General features: G+C 35.0%; 1 protein-coding gene across 1 annotated transcript in view; it reads right to left on the bottom strand.

Annotated features, from left to right (window-relative positions):
• Positions 1 to 14,750, bottom strand: part of ATRNL1 (attractin like 1) — a 449,173-nt gene that overhangs the window by 273,027 nt on the left and 161,396 nt on the right. The window contains exon 25 of the mRNA XM_054728743.1: positions 7,641 to 7,702. Coding sequence (XP_054584718.1) covers positions 7,641 to 7,702 — 62 coding nt within the window. The remainder of the gene's footprint in view (positions 1 to 7,640; positions 7,703 to 14,750) is intronic.

Genomic DNA, 14,750 nt, shown 5'->3' with positions numbered 1-14,750 from the left:
ACAAAAATACAGAAGCGAGAAGACCTGAGTCACTACAAATTGACTAGTCACTATAAAAATCCTGGTCTTTGTCCTTAATTACTAATCCTAGTAGTCATCAATTGATTTACTCATAAGCAGTGAAATTTTTGACACTTTCCACACTTTTCATGACTTTAATACATTTTTTCCTCCTTGTCTCACTTAAAGAAACTTTAGAATATCCTTCAATGATGATGACGGTGACAATTCTGGCACCTGTCCATGAGTGCTGAAAACTTTTCAGGTACTGTGCTAGATACCTTATATTGATCATTGCCTTTAGTTTTATAAGAACGCTGCAGATAGCATATATTATTCGTTTTTTAGAAAAGAAGAATCCAATGCTCAGAGTTCAAAGTAAATGGCTTATAGTCGCACAGAGAGCAAGTCGTAGTATCAAAATTCAAATGCAGCCTTACACTCTTTCCTCCCCATCTGTTGGGAGCTGTGAGCTTACCCACCATCTCACAACAGTTCTATTTCCATACACATTCTCTAATCCTTGCTTCAGTATCAAAAGAAGTAGATTCAAAAAAAAAAAAAAAAAAAAGCCTGTGACCCTAACCTTTCCAACCTCTGAGGTACCTTTTTATGCTTTATATCATTATCTCTTCTCCTAATATTTACAACTTGTTTTCATCCTAATTTAAATTTTCCACAGTGCTCAAGTCCCCTACCTCCAAAAATAAAAATACCCCTGCTTTACTGACCCTGTAGCTTCCTCTATTTTACCCAGTATGTGGTCAATACACCCACCTCCATGTCAAATGCCTCATAATTTAGTTTGATTTAACTCTTTAGAATCTGACATCTGGCTTGTGAGCTAATAAAAATGTTAAGATTAAGAATGATTAATGTTTATGTAACACTGAACACTTTATAGGACACTTTCCTCACCATCACTTTCAAATAATTAAATACGCTGGTCTTTTCTCAATCAACTGACTTTCACTTCTCAACTGACAAATCCCAACCAATCATTCTTTGAAACTCTGTCTGAATACTGTATTTCCCTGGTTCCCCTCTATCCTTCCTGACACATTACAGAATCAATGAAGGCAGGTTGCATTCCAGATGCCCTCTGCTAAAAATTACGGACATTCCTGAAAACTCAGTTCACAGCAACCATGCTATTATCTTCTCTTGCTCTCAAAGAGAGAGCTCAGTTATTTTCAACTATGAAAGCCTTCAACTGTGACCTCACTTGCAATGATCTTCAAATCTGTATCACTAGACAGAGCTGCCAAAACACGAGCATCTAAGAGATTATTTAGTCCAAACTCCTTCCCAGAAAAGAAATTCTCAGCAGAATTCTGAGAGTGACCCAGCTCCTAATTAAATGCTCGTGGCTGAGAAGCTGCCTTACAAGTCAATGCATTCTATTTTTAGCTTTCACTATTTCATAGTTCAAGCTATGGAAATATCCTCCTATTTAATTGTCTTTCTCAATCAGTGCTGCTTCTGTTTTCTGGGTTACACTGAGTCAGTCAGTTCCTTCTTCTATACTCGAAGAAGCCTGCCTGATCGTCTCTACTCCAGAAATTCTCAACCAGGAGCGTTTGTCCTCTAAGGGGCATTTGGCAGTGTCTGGAGACATTTTTGGTTGTTACCACTCGGTGGGTGTCCGGTGGGATGTAGGATACACAGGCCAGCTCCCCACCACCAAGACTTTTCCAGATCAACATGCTAACAATGCCGAGTAACCCTGTTCTAGTCTGAATTATTACCACAGCGCCTGCACTTCCCTGTAACTGGTATAATGTAGTCCAAGGGTCTATTCATCTGGAAATCAGCCCTACCATTGTCACCATAAGAATTTTAACAGCATAGATATAAATCTCACCTCCAACCTACCATGTTCAAACTGAACTCCTGAAAAATATTCATACAAATAAAAGCAACTAACATCTATGGACCAAGCACTAGGGTGTGTTACATGCATATTTCTTTAGTTGCCATAATTACACATGATAGGCCCTGGATACTGTTATGTACTCATTTAAAAGATGAGAAAGCTAACTCATGGAGAATTTAAGTAAAATGCCTAAATTAAAAAGTATTTGGTTACAAGTTCTCCCCTTTCTTCCAACTTCGTTCTCACCATTACTTTTCAGCTAAAATGTAAAAAAGTGCATTCAATCTTATCATCCCTCATACTCAATCAGACACCAAATTTTGTCGACTGATCCTTGAAGAACATCAGTAGTAGATAACAGTATGTATACTAAAAGTCACTTGTATTAATTAAGTACTAATTAAATAGCAAAAAATGTCTTTGACAATCTGAAATTCACAATATTTTTCAGTCAAAATAGTTACATGATAGAGATTCGACTTAAGATGAAGACTTGCTGAGTTTCTCTATCAAGTCTTCCTGATCTAAATTTCATGACTCAATGAAGACTTCCACTTTCACACTGGTGCAGAAATCCAGTATATAAATGTGCAGTTTTCATAATTTCAACCTCTTCCGAGGAGCGGATATATACTTTAGAGGTTTGCTGCTAACCCTCTCTATGCTAATTGATATTAGATTAGAGCTCATGATGATATAAATAAATTGGTTGGTAAAATCAATAAATAGCTTAAGAAAATATTCTAATAATCTCCTAAAATTATTTAAAACTCAATGAAATATATCTCAGTTTCTGGCAAGTAGTAGTTGTCGTTAAACTTTTTCTAAATGAATGGAATTGGTTCTTTAATTGATTTGAATATCTTATCATTTTTCTGACACTGAAGGTCTTATTTGGCATTATTAGCCTTATATCAAGATAATACTTTATAACTGTTCTTGATTTGTAATAAGTTACATTGCAAGTAAAAATTACAGTTCTTTTTAAATACTGACATTTAAAACGAGAACAGTCTATTAAGAACACTTGCTTCATAAAAAACAAACAAGCAAAATCGCTTGACAAGTTAATCCAGCATTGCTGAAAAGTTACACTCATCCTTTGGCGACTAACAGAAAACCCCAGTCTCCGCTGACAATCGGGAAGAAATTCTGAACACCAGACTTCCCATCAGTCTGAATTCCTCAATGGGGCGGTGCCCACACCCACTCTGTCCCTCCCACCGCCTCCTTTCTGACCACTGGACTTTACATGAGTAAAAAACTTGTATTACACAAAAGGACTGATATTTATGGGTTTATCTGTTCCAGTTAGCTTTTCCCTAATATATTTCTTAAGTCAAAATTCTTAGGGGCAATGTCAAGTGTTAGCATCCTACGATCTGGTATTGTGGCAAGTTTATCCAAGAAAAATGTTTCATCACTTTCTTTCAGATCTTTTCCTATTACTAGTATATTACACAGTGGTTTATAGCTCCTTGGTGGAGAAGTGGGGCAGGGGAGTAATTGAACTTTCTTTTTAAAAAGTGCTGTGTAATAGTATCAGAAGATCTGAAAGGTGTGTCATTCTTTGGTAAAACCCCCCAATGGAAATTAAATAGGAAAAAAAGAAAAGAAAGGAAACATTAAAAAGCAAGCATGTACACTACAGGGATAGAAAAGGAGAGCATGGGAACTTAGGAAGACATATTTCAATAATTTGATTTTAACCTTCATAAAATGGTCATTATGGAAGGAATTCTTAAAATAAAATAAAAACACGGAGCTCATTAGGTATTCTCATTCAGGGAAAATTAAAGAGAATTCAATAAAATAGCATAGTGTGAGAGAGGTTATATTGTAAAGCAGGCCTTGAGAGACAAAGAAATACCCTCTGGTGGTAATCTAGTTGGCCAAATGCAAAAAGCGATAATATTGTCACTATTTTACAGCAATGTGAGGTTAATTGAGCATAAAAATTAAGTCTTAAATAATATTTTAAAAGACAATTGTGGCATATTAATCTTTTATTTCAACTAAAAATATTACAAACTAGGGAATTGTGTTGAAATGCAGAAACATATTATTTTAAAAAGCAATTTATTTCCTAATAACTGCTACTCTGGAAAATATATTTCAAAGGTTTTAAAAATATCTTCCTAAACATTTGAAGGATTTTTTTTAAGTAAGTAAAATGTTAAAAAAAAAATAAATCACTAACTTAGAATGCAAAAAAACAAAACAAAACAAAAAAACTTGCATAGTGCAAAAATAAATTTACTTCTTTCAGTTATCAGACTGACAAAGATGAAAAACTAGCAAAGCCTCCTGGGTGGAACTGGGAAAACAATACGCTCACAACATATAGTGGTACAAACTTTCTGAGGGTTAGTGAGCAAGAATCAGCCAGACCTTAGCATGCTCTATCAGTTGAGATGATTTCAAATGCAACTAACAGAAAACTTAATGCAAAATGCTACAAACAATACTGGGACTAAATGGACTTTAAACTCCTTGCTATGACTGAACTGCACTGACCCAATTTGGATGTTGAAATCCTAACACCCAATGTGACTATATTTGGAGTCAGGAATTTAGGAGATCATTAAGGTTAAATGAAATCATAAGAGCGGAGCCCTGATCCACAGGAACAATGTTCCTATAAGAAGCCAGAGTCACCCGAGAGCCATAGAGCTCGCTCTCTCCCCCTCTCCGCGCACACACTTAGGAAAGGCCATGTGAACGCACAGTGACAAAGTGGCTGGCCACCTGCAAGCCTGAGAGAGAGCTGACATCGGAAACCAAGCAGGCAGGCGCCGATCTGACTTAGACTGACCTACCAGCCTCCAGCACTGAGAGGCAATACATTTCTATTGTGTAATCCACCAGTCTTTGGTATTTTTTTACAGCAACACGAGCAGACCAAGACTGATTTTGGTACCAAGAAGTGGGGGCCACTGTGACAATTACCTAAAAATGGGGAGGAAGCTTTAGAACTAGGTAATGGGTAAAGGTCGGAGGAATTTTGAGGTGCATGTTAGAAAAAGCCTAGATTGCTATGAAGAGACTGGGGAGGGAAACATGGATTTTAAAAGGTGATTCTGGTGAGAGGTCTCTTAAAATGTATCAGTGGCCTTATTAAAAACAAACAAACAAAAAAACTAAAGTTCAACATATTCTGGCCATGTTTTCTCTTAACAATGAGAAAACTGTAATACTAATTTACACTTCACTTCTGAAACAGGTTTAAATGATGAAAGAAACGTCAAATATATTTTATCTCACACAATGATTTAGAGTATTTTTTCCACTTTGTCCATGGTGACAACATAATAAATGAGACTTCTAAGACATGGCACACATTAATACTAGCTTGCTTTTATTTAATAGAAGAACTTTTAAATTTAACTATACACACAAACTGAAAAGCTTCCAATAAAACCTTAAATAATTTACATATATACTCAGCATTGTGAAATTTTACAGAGCTGAACTTCTCAGTATATTCCCTTCCACACTATTCTGCATCAGAAGCAGTTTTACTTTGTTGCACTAAATAATGTCCATTTGATTATAACTTCTAATACTTTTCAAAAATGTATTATAATTATAGCCTCGAAATCCATTTATGTTCAGAAGTACAAAGTCATCAAACATTATCTATATTTAAGATGTTTCCTCAAATTTCACTTTTAAGAGACATAAAAAGCATAAATAAATGGTACACACATGTTAGTGATATATATATGTGTGTGTATGCATTCAATTCTGTAAATTATAATTTCTCAAGGGACGTAGATAAACATGACTGTTTTCAGAGCAAAGTGACCACCATGGCAAAGGTGTTGACAACAGAAATGGACTAATAAGCAAGGAATGTGTAAACCTGAGAAAAGAATGTAGAAAACGGAAGGGCTGTAAATGGAGAGGAGAGATTCGACTTTCTATGTAATGGGCCCATATGGATGCATTAGAAGAGATATTACAGGGACACGGATTTCATCTCAATTATGAAGAACAATTAGCTATCTGGAGATAGGAAATGCTACCTCGGGAGATGGTGCGTGTGCTGTCATTAAAGCCACTCAGGCATAAGCTAGATCAGAGCTGGGCACGCGGTGTCCCAGGCAGTGCCCTGCCCACCAGCTGTTTTTGTAATAAAGGTTTGCTGGAGCACGGCCACCCGTTTGTTTCCACATTGGCTGTGGCTGTCTAGCATCAGAGCTGTGTCCCTGCAACAGAGACCTCGCAGCCCTCAGATGCTGAAATGTTTACTATCTGGCCCTTCACAGCAAGTGCTTGCTGACCTGTGTGGGGAGCGCATTAGAAATTCAAGCACTGTCTGGGTGTCTGGGTGAGATAAACAATAATGGCTACTGTGGTGTTTAGGAAAGTGCTTGGCATAGCATCTGTGTTGGGTTGGGAAGATTCTTATTGCTGTACTAGCCAGTACTACCAACTTGGTGAGTGAAGGTCAAAATTCATACTGCACTCTGTTGCCTGTAAAGTTGTGTGCTGTGATGAGGGACTGTGTCTGTCAGACAAGGAGACACATTTGTCTAGTTTGTACAACGGCACCTGATGGACCCACATAGTTGTGTATATCATCATCATGTTAACAAAAATAGCATTCCTCCCAGCCCAGACGATCCAAGATCCCATAACACGGAAACTCAACTGCTTCTCCTAACCCAGTGCTTCTTCATTTGACTCCCATGGAAAAGAGTTTCCATGTTTTGAGAAATCTTCAAACTCTAACCTCTTTTTTAGAAAGATACATTGTAAATTAGCGTATTAAAAACTCTGAGAAGCAATGTAAGCTAACAATAAACTAAAAGGGTCCTACTTAACCTTTGTATACATTTTCCAAAGTTGTTTAATTATGAAATTCCTTTCTATGAACCTACTAGAGGCCCAGTGCACGAATTTGTGCACCAGTGGGGTCCCTTGGATGGGGTGGAAACTGGCTCTCCAACATCCCCTGAGGGGTCCTGGATTGAGAGAGGGTGCAAGCCAGGCTGAGGGACCCCACCAGGGCACGAGGCCAGGGAAGGATATGGGAGGTTGGCTAGCCGGGGAGGGATCGCAGGAGGGCTCCAGGGCATATCTGGCCTGTCTCACTCAGTCCCAATCGGCTAAACCCCAACAGCAAGCTAACCTACCAGTCGGAGCATCTGCCCCCTAGTGTCAGTGCATGATATAGGGAGCGGTTGAGCGGCCTTAGCATATCATTAGCACATTATGCTTTTGATTGGTTGAACGACCGGCCAGTCGACAGGAAACTTAGCATATTAGGCTTTTATTATATAGGATTGTTGCTATCTCAAATAACTCATGTCCTAGGGAATGTTGCTCTATTCAGTTATATTTAGTACTTACAGATTATAAACTCTTTGAGAACAAAATACATTCTTGTTCCTATCCCCTACAAATTTAACACATTGTAAAAACACATGTGATAATTTCCTAAGAAGTCATTGAATTGATTTAGTGCTAGGAGATGTACCTAATCAATATGGTGAATGTACTGTTCTTATGTGACAGGGGAACCCGAAGGTATCCTCATTCCACTGAACCCACTTTCTATTAAATAGTCCAAAAGTAAAACAATCTCGCAAAAGTGTATTTCAAGGATGTTTCCTCTGCTCTGTGACATATATTTAAGCATATAAAACTATTCAAGGTATAATATATGATATTTTACAATTAAAGATTTGATAAATTACCTAACAGACATATATCAAAATATAGATTTAACAAATCAAAGTCAATTAAAACAAATTACCTGAAGAAGGTGACAAAGAACTGCACAAGATCCATGATTGTATTGTGTTGTGAAAATGCAATCTGAAAGATCAAAATAAAAGTAAGTTTGAATTTTACTGAATAAATATGGTAAAGTTTCATGGCATTTGTAAATAAAATACTTTTAAATGATTAAGACCATTGATCACCATATTATAAATCATTCATGCTGGAATCAAAATCAGTAACAACACCCTAAATCTGTAGTTTGGAAAGTTTCTCACCCTAAAATGTTAAAATTAGATTTTAATGTAGAAAGATTCCTATTGGCTAATGAAATGGCCCTTTACAGATAATCAACATGTACCCATTTTGGTCCTATGGTCATTCCCACGAAAAATACAACAAGATTTTTCAAGTCACATTTAAAGTGAATTTTAAAACTTTAGTCTACATAAATGTACCTTAGGCATTCCCTTTTCTGTAATGATTTTATTCATGTTATCCAATAATTATTCAAAAGTTAATCAAATCAAGAGACCAATTAATGGTAATATTTAATAATATCCTCATTTTCCCTGTTTTTTAAACAGCTCCCAAATAATTGATAAAGTAAGTACTAAAATACTGTGCTAGCTGAAACTACAGCAACAGTGATGATAATATATTTTGTCCATTTGAGCTTGAATGCAAATTCACGTTGAATACATGCTCAAAATCTAAAACCTGAAATTAAGAAAAGCTACGTTTTCCATTAAATAATAACAATCAACATTTTGAATTTGTGATTAAAATAAAAAGTTTGCATTACATACATTTGGATAGAGAAGTACATTAATAACTTGATATTAACCACAAAATAACAGAATTCTTATTTGTTTTGATTATGAAGGACAAGTGCTGAGTTTGTGCAAATGCCCGATTGCCATAAATTCTGATATATATTTGAGATAAATGAAAATATAAAGCTATGTGCTAAAATTATCAAACTAAAATTATATAAACGAAAAGGGCTCTACTTAACCTTAGTATACATTTTCCAAAGTTGTTTAATTATGAAATCCCATTTTATGAACCTACTAAAGGCCCAAAAAAGTAAAAAAGAGGTTTTCAAACAACTATTTAGATTATAGTCTTGCAAAATTCCAACATAATAGAAGTTAGTCAACTAGTAATATCTCAAAGACAATTGGATGATGTTTCAGACAAGCAATTCAAGATCTCATTAGGTTCTTATTTATTAACTAGAGGCCCGGAGCACGAAATTCGTGCACGGGTAGGGTCTCTAGGCCTGGCTGGCGATCAGGGCCGATCTGTGGGGCGACCAGCGGGGCAATTGGGGGGCCCCACTGGCACCCGCCTTGGCTGGTCTGGGGCCTGCGGGCAGCTCCTGCATTGAGTGTCTGCCCTCTGGTGGTCAGTACACATCATAGTGACCAATCATTCGACTAGTCATTCCACTGTTCAGTTGATTTGCATATTAGGCTTCTATTACATAGGATTTTTTTAAAGAATTTAAAGCAAACTGGAGATTAAATTACCCATTATTTAACTATGATAATATATTCCAATAAGCATAAGCGTCCTACAGATAATAACATACTGCTAATTGATATAATAATATGTATCATTCCTAATAAAGTAATATTTTTAAAATGGAGTTAAATAGAAAATGGTAATATTTAAAAGATAGAATAAAACCTATTTCTGGATAAAAATATAAAGAATAAACATACTAGCCAATTCTGTATAAATATTACAATGATTATAAATCCTTGAGTATTGTCTACAAAAATTTAGTGGGTTCAATTATTTTTAGAGCAAATAAATGCCTTACTAAGGGAACTTACAACTTTCCTCCTGGTTCAATGCAAAAACTTAACCGGTCTCCTTGACTTCAATTTCATAACATCTGGTCACGCTTCACCCAGCTAACAATAAGTTCTCTTTAAAACGGCAAGAATTTTCTGTGATTCCCCTCTTCACAGTCCTTCATTCCCCTGTGTAAATTTCCTCGATATTTTCCATCACTTTTAGCTTGGACTGCAACTTCCAAAATATGGCCCCTGCTTCTTTCTCTACCCAGGGCATTGACACAGCAGTCTGATTAGATAACAGTATTAGTAGTTTCCAATATTTGCCATCCTGTATCAACCTCTGTTCCTTGCTGGGCAGGAACTGTTCCAATGATTCACTGCCTTGCAGTTCCACCTTAGATCCTATCTCTTTGGTGGCCTCGACTGTACTACTGTTGTCCCTACCACATACTTCTACAGCAGGACCGCTAGAACAAAACACAACAAAAACCCAACGCAATGACTGCTGCCCCGGCACTTAGTATCCTCATTCATATTTCTAATTTATTTTGCCATCAGAATTATTACATAAAGTAGGTAATGTCATTAAATCCATTTTATAGATGAGGAAATAAAGGTTTACAGGTTACGCCAGCAATACGCAGTAGAGCTAAAATGGAAATCAATGCATTACAAACTCTAATTCTTATGTTCTACACTCTCCTAAGACCTGTGTACTGAGTATCACAGTGTACTGTGTTAATTAGCTTACCTTTCTTTTCTCTCCATCTGACTTCAAGATATTTGAAGTCAGGCATTACAATGTTCAGCTATACCTCCCTAGCTACTAGCAAAGAACCTAGAATTTTGACTTAACGTTTAGTAAATAAATTGCAGTAACTTCTGGAGATATAGATCTCAAAGTTCTAAATAGAAAGTCTTAAAACAGTTTCATTTTATCTAAAGGTCAAGCTGTACAAGAAAATAAGAATTACTTTTATATCAAGATTATGTCAGTTAAAATACGTAAAACTTTATATCTACTTGTATAATACTTGAAGTTAAAAGATATTATTTTTTCAAAATCATTTTGGTTGAGGCTAAAGGATATTGTTTTTTCAAAACATTTTTCAAAAAATTTTATAGCTCTAGCTGGTTTGGCTCAGTGGATAAGAGCATCGGCCTGAGGACTGAAGGGACCCAGATTCGATTCCAGTCAAGGGCATATGCCTGGGTTGTGGGCTCGATCCCCAGTAGGAGGCATGTAGGAGGCAGCCGATCAATGATTCTCTCTCATCATTGATGTTTCTCTCTCTCCCTCTCCCTTTCTCTCTAAAATCAATAAAAATATATTTAAAAAAAACACATTTGTAAATGCTAAAAAAAAAGATCCATTAAAATGACAGCATAAAGAGTTGCATGTAATGCTACCTGTTCTTCATTATAGTATTAGCATATTTATGAGGTTTCCTGAAGAGCCTCAAGTTTTAATTCATGAATCAAGACTATATAACAATAAGAGTAAAGGCTTTGATAGAAATCTATACTCAATTTATGCTTGTAAAACCATCTTTTAGAATCCTATGATTTGCAATACAGGTTGTAAGTATAAAGAGTTACAGTTTTGGTTTAAGAGGATGTTTGGAAAAATGGGAGAAATTATGGTTAACGTGAAAGTCAGGTTTACAAACGATGAGCTTAAGAAAATATATACATGCTGATCAGTCTCCAATCTATTTTCTACCTATATTCACATATACACAAAACTTAAAATTATGACTATTTATTACTTTATCTTGATTCACTATGAATAATTTATACATACTTTAATTTTATTTTGGTTTCAATGGGTTTTGCTTTAAGAATTTTAATGTCTCTATTGATTTATATTGTTTACTACATTCTTGCAGTTTAACCTCCTAGGAAATGACTCAAATAAAATAAGTCATGCATCCATATTTAAAATTGGCTCTTTAGAGATTATGACATTATGTGAAGGTACAGCTTTGTTCTGTTAATTCTTTAAATGAATATTAAATGTTTTTAAAGTTGAGAGGATTGCTTAATCTATAGTGTAATTTTCATGGATACCATTTTAGTTTTGGATTTCAAGCAAATACATCATATGGGAAATCTGAGATGAATGCAATTTAAATAAGAGATTTTTCTCTCTTGAAATGTTGCCATTTCTTAGATGTGGTGACATAAATACTCAAATATTTCATATTTGGAAAGATCATAACATTTGAAATACACTCATGATTATAGGCTAATAATATCTTCATTGAGGTATAATATAAACACAATTAAATTCCATTTTAATGCATAGTTTATTGAATTTTGGCAATATTTACAAAGCAACTTAATTACAACCACATGGAAGATGTCCTTTGCCTCTGCAATGGAGCCCCTCCTTAGACCCTAAAACTTCTATCTACTTTCTATCACGATAGTATTTATTTTTTATACAATTTCATATAAAGGAATCATAGGGTATGTAATATTTAATGTTTGATTTCTTTCACTTAGCATAGTATTTTATTTTGTTTCTTTAAATATATTTTTATTGATTTCAAAGAGGAAGGGAGAAGGAGAGAGACAGAAACATCCATGATGAGAGAGAATCATGGATTGGCTGCCTCCTGAATGCCCCCTACTGGGGATTGAGCCCACAACCCAGGCAGGTGCCCTGACCTGGAATCAAACCTTGACCTCCTGGTTCAAGGGTCTACACTCAACCACTGAGCCACACAGGCTTGGCCATTCAGCATAGTATTTTAAAGATTTGTCCATTTCACTACTTTGTATAAATATTTCATTTATCTTTATTGAGTAGTTTTACAAAGTATGTATAGAGCATAATTTGCTTATTCATGCTCCAATTGATAAATTTATTAATTGTTTCCAGTTTGGGGGTTTCAAGAGTAATAGAGTTATAAATGTTTGTGTTTAAGACCTTTTCTGCAGTCTATTTTCATTTATCTTGTGTAAAAAAAAAAAAAACACTAGGAGTGGAGCTGCCGGTCATATGGTAAATGTGGGATAAATTTTATAAAATAAGCAATATTGTTTTCAAAGTCACTGTACCATTTTACATTGTCACTAATGATGTATGTGAATTCCAGTTACTCCAAATTCTCACCAGTACGTGGCATTTTCATTCTTTTTATTATTAGCAGGAACTGTTTACATGCAGTAGACATGTAGTGGTATCTCATATGGTTTTATATATATGACACATAAGTGAAAGCATGCAATATTTATTGCTACGTTATTTTTAAAAAACTCCAAATTTCCAACAATATGCAATGGAGTTGCAGAACCTGGTTAAAATTATTTTAGTATTAAAAATGATAATGAATATTATATAGAAATAAAAGTGTTTGCTCTATGTTATATAAAAATCATTAGAAGTTTATACAATCAAAGTTTATAATGATGTCAAATATCTATGCGGTTATATGAATATTGAACAAGACTTCATTAATTTTTGTTAAAGAATTCAATTGGATTTAGGAGGGAAATTCATGACTTAAAAACTTGCTGCTGTGAGAACTTTACTACTTAGATTCATTTTACAAATGGAAAGACTGAATAGATGCGTTATAAGTCATATTCTTAGAAACCCATATTTTACACATAAGCCATCTTATCTAATTCTCACAATGTTATTGCTTATAATAAATGACATTAGTAGCAATATTTAAAACAATGAGTCAACAAACCTTTCTGTAAATGACCTGTAAATATTTTCAGCTTTGTCAGCAATATGGTCTCTGTTTTTATTACTCATCTCTGACATTATAGTGTAAACTTGATGATATACCTTCCTTTGCTTAATCTCTAGAACATTTGTTACCTATCATAACCAATCTTATATTTGAACTGCAATGCTAATAACTTGAAAAACAGAAAGACTGCATAGAGCTTAAATACTTGGCATTTTACAGTAGTGCTGTGCATTAACACTTATACATCACTATTTAAATTAAATTAAATTAGTTTGAATCTAAATTACTGTTTCTGAGTAACTGGGATTTGGTAACTCACTATTAGGTCAATCTGCAAGCTGATCATAAGTTAGGTGTGATTTTTTTTTAAATCAGAATAATGCTAGGAATCATTCTTCAATTTGCAATTTTGATTTCTGCATTAGACAGGTGATATCCCCATGCTAATAAGCTAATACAGAACAAAGTAGAAAAAGAACAGAATCCTAATGCTGCTGATGTCTGCAAATTTTCATCACAACTGTGTTTGCAATTTGAACGTATATGATGAGCCATTTGAGCACAAAATAAGGTGGTTAGCTACTAGATAAGTAGGTATTGAAGTAAGAGGAAGTTTTATCTTATGCATACTGTTTGAAAAGTAAGAGTTACAATACAAAATGTGCTGGTAAAGATATCCCTGTGTAATTTCCCCCCAAAATTACACCAAATTGTTGTAAGTTTGAGTATTTTATCATATATATGTTAAAGCATACTTTTTTCTTTTCTTTTAAGCTTCAATTATTTTGTAATCTTTATTGTTGAGAGTATTACAGCTGTCCACTCCTTTTTCCCCCATTCCACCCTTTGACCTGGTTCCTGCCCCACTCCAGGCCTTTTTTATCATGAAAACTAGGTTGGCATAAGTTTGAGAAGTAGTATTAGATATTGCTAATCAATTTTACCAATTACTTAACTACTACAGTAGTTACACTAATCAGAAAATATAAATATAAGGCAAATATTAGACGATACTTCAGAAACATTAATCTCTGATGAAAAGTCTTCGTAACTTTGAAAACCCATCTTCTTGTCTAGAATTCCCGCTCAGGCATCATGTCCCTGCTGAACTCCTGTTCATCCTTCAAAATCTTGCTTCAATAGAACTTTCTCCAAGAAGCTTTCCTACTTCACTATCACCTCAGTAGCAGTCACAGGGCTGGATATATCACCTAGCATCTCCAATTCTTAAATACCATTCACTGGCATATCCGCCAAAGGGAAAGGCTCAGACAACAGTTTATGAAGGAAACAAAACCAAGGTATATCCCTGAAACTCTGTATAAAGACTCTACAGAAGAAACACTAAATTAGGATGCAATAAAACTGACTAAAGTAGAATGGGGTCAACATGTGAAACAGAAACTAGAGACAGAGAAAGAACAATTACACCAACAATTCAGTAATTATTTGTGGAACTCGGTATAGGGACTGTAAAGGGATGACATTTTAGGTAATATGAGGAGATGCTGAGATCTTGAAGTTGCAAAAGACATTTTCTCTCTCTCTCTGATTTCTAAGCCTGGAATGTCCCTTGTTTTACTTTAAAGCTCATTTAAAGGTGGATTTCTTTATCTACAGAGG

This window comes from Eptesicus fuscus, chromosome 17, assembly GCF_027574615.1.
Source record: "Eptesicus fuscus isolate TK198812 chromosome 17, DD_ASM_mEF_20220401, whole genome shotgun sequence".
NCBI classification, from domain to species: Eukaryota; Metazoa; Chordata; class Mammalia; order Chiroptera; family Vespertilionidae; genus Eptesicus; species Eptesicus fuscus.
Note: the sequence above shows the minus strand (reverse complement) of the source record. Positions and strands in the feature narration are given on the sequence as shown.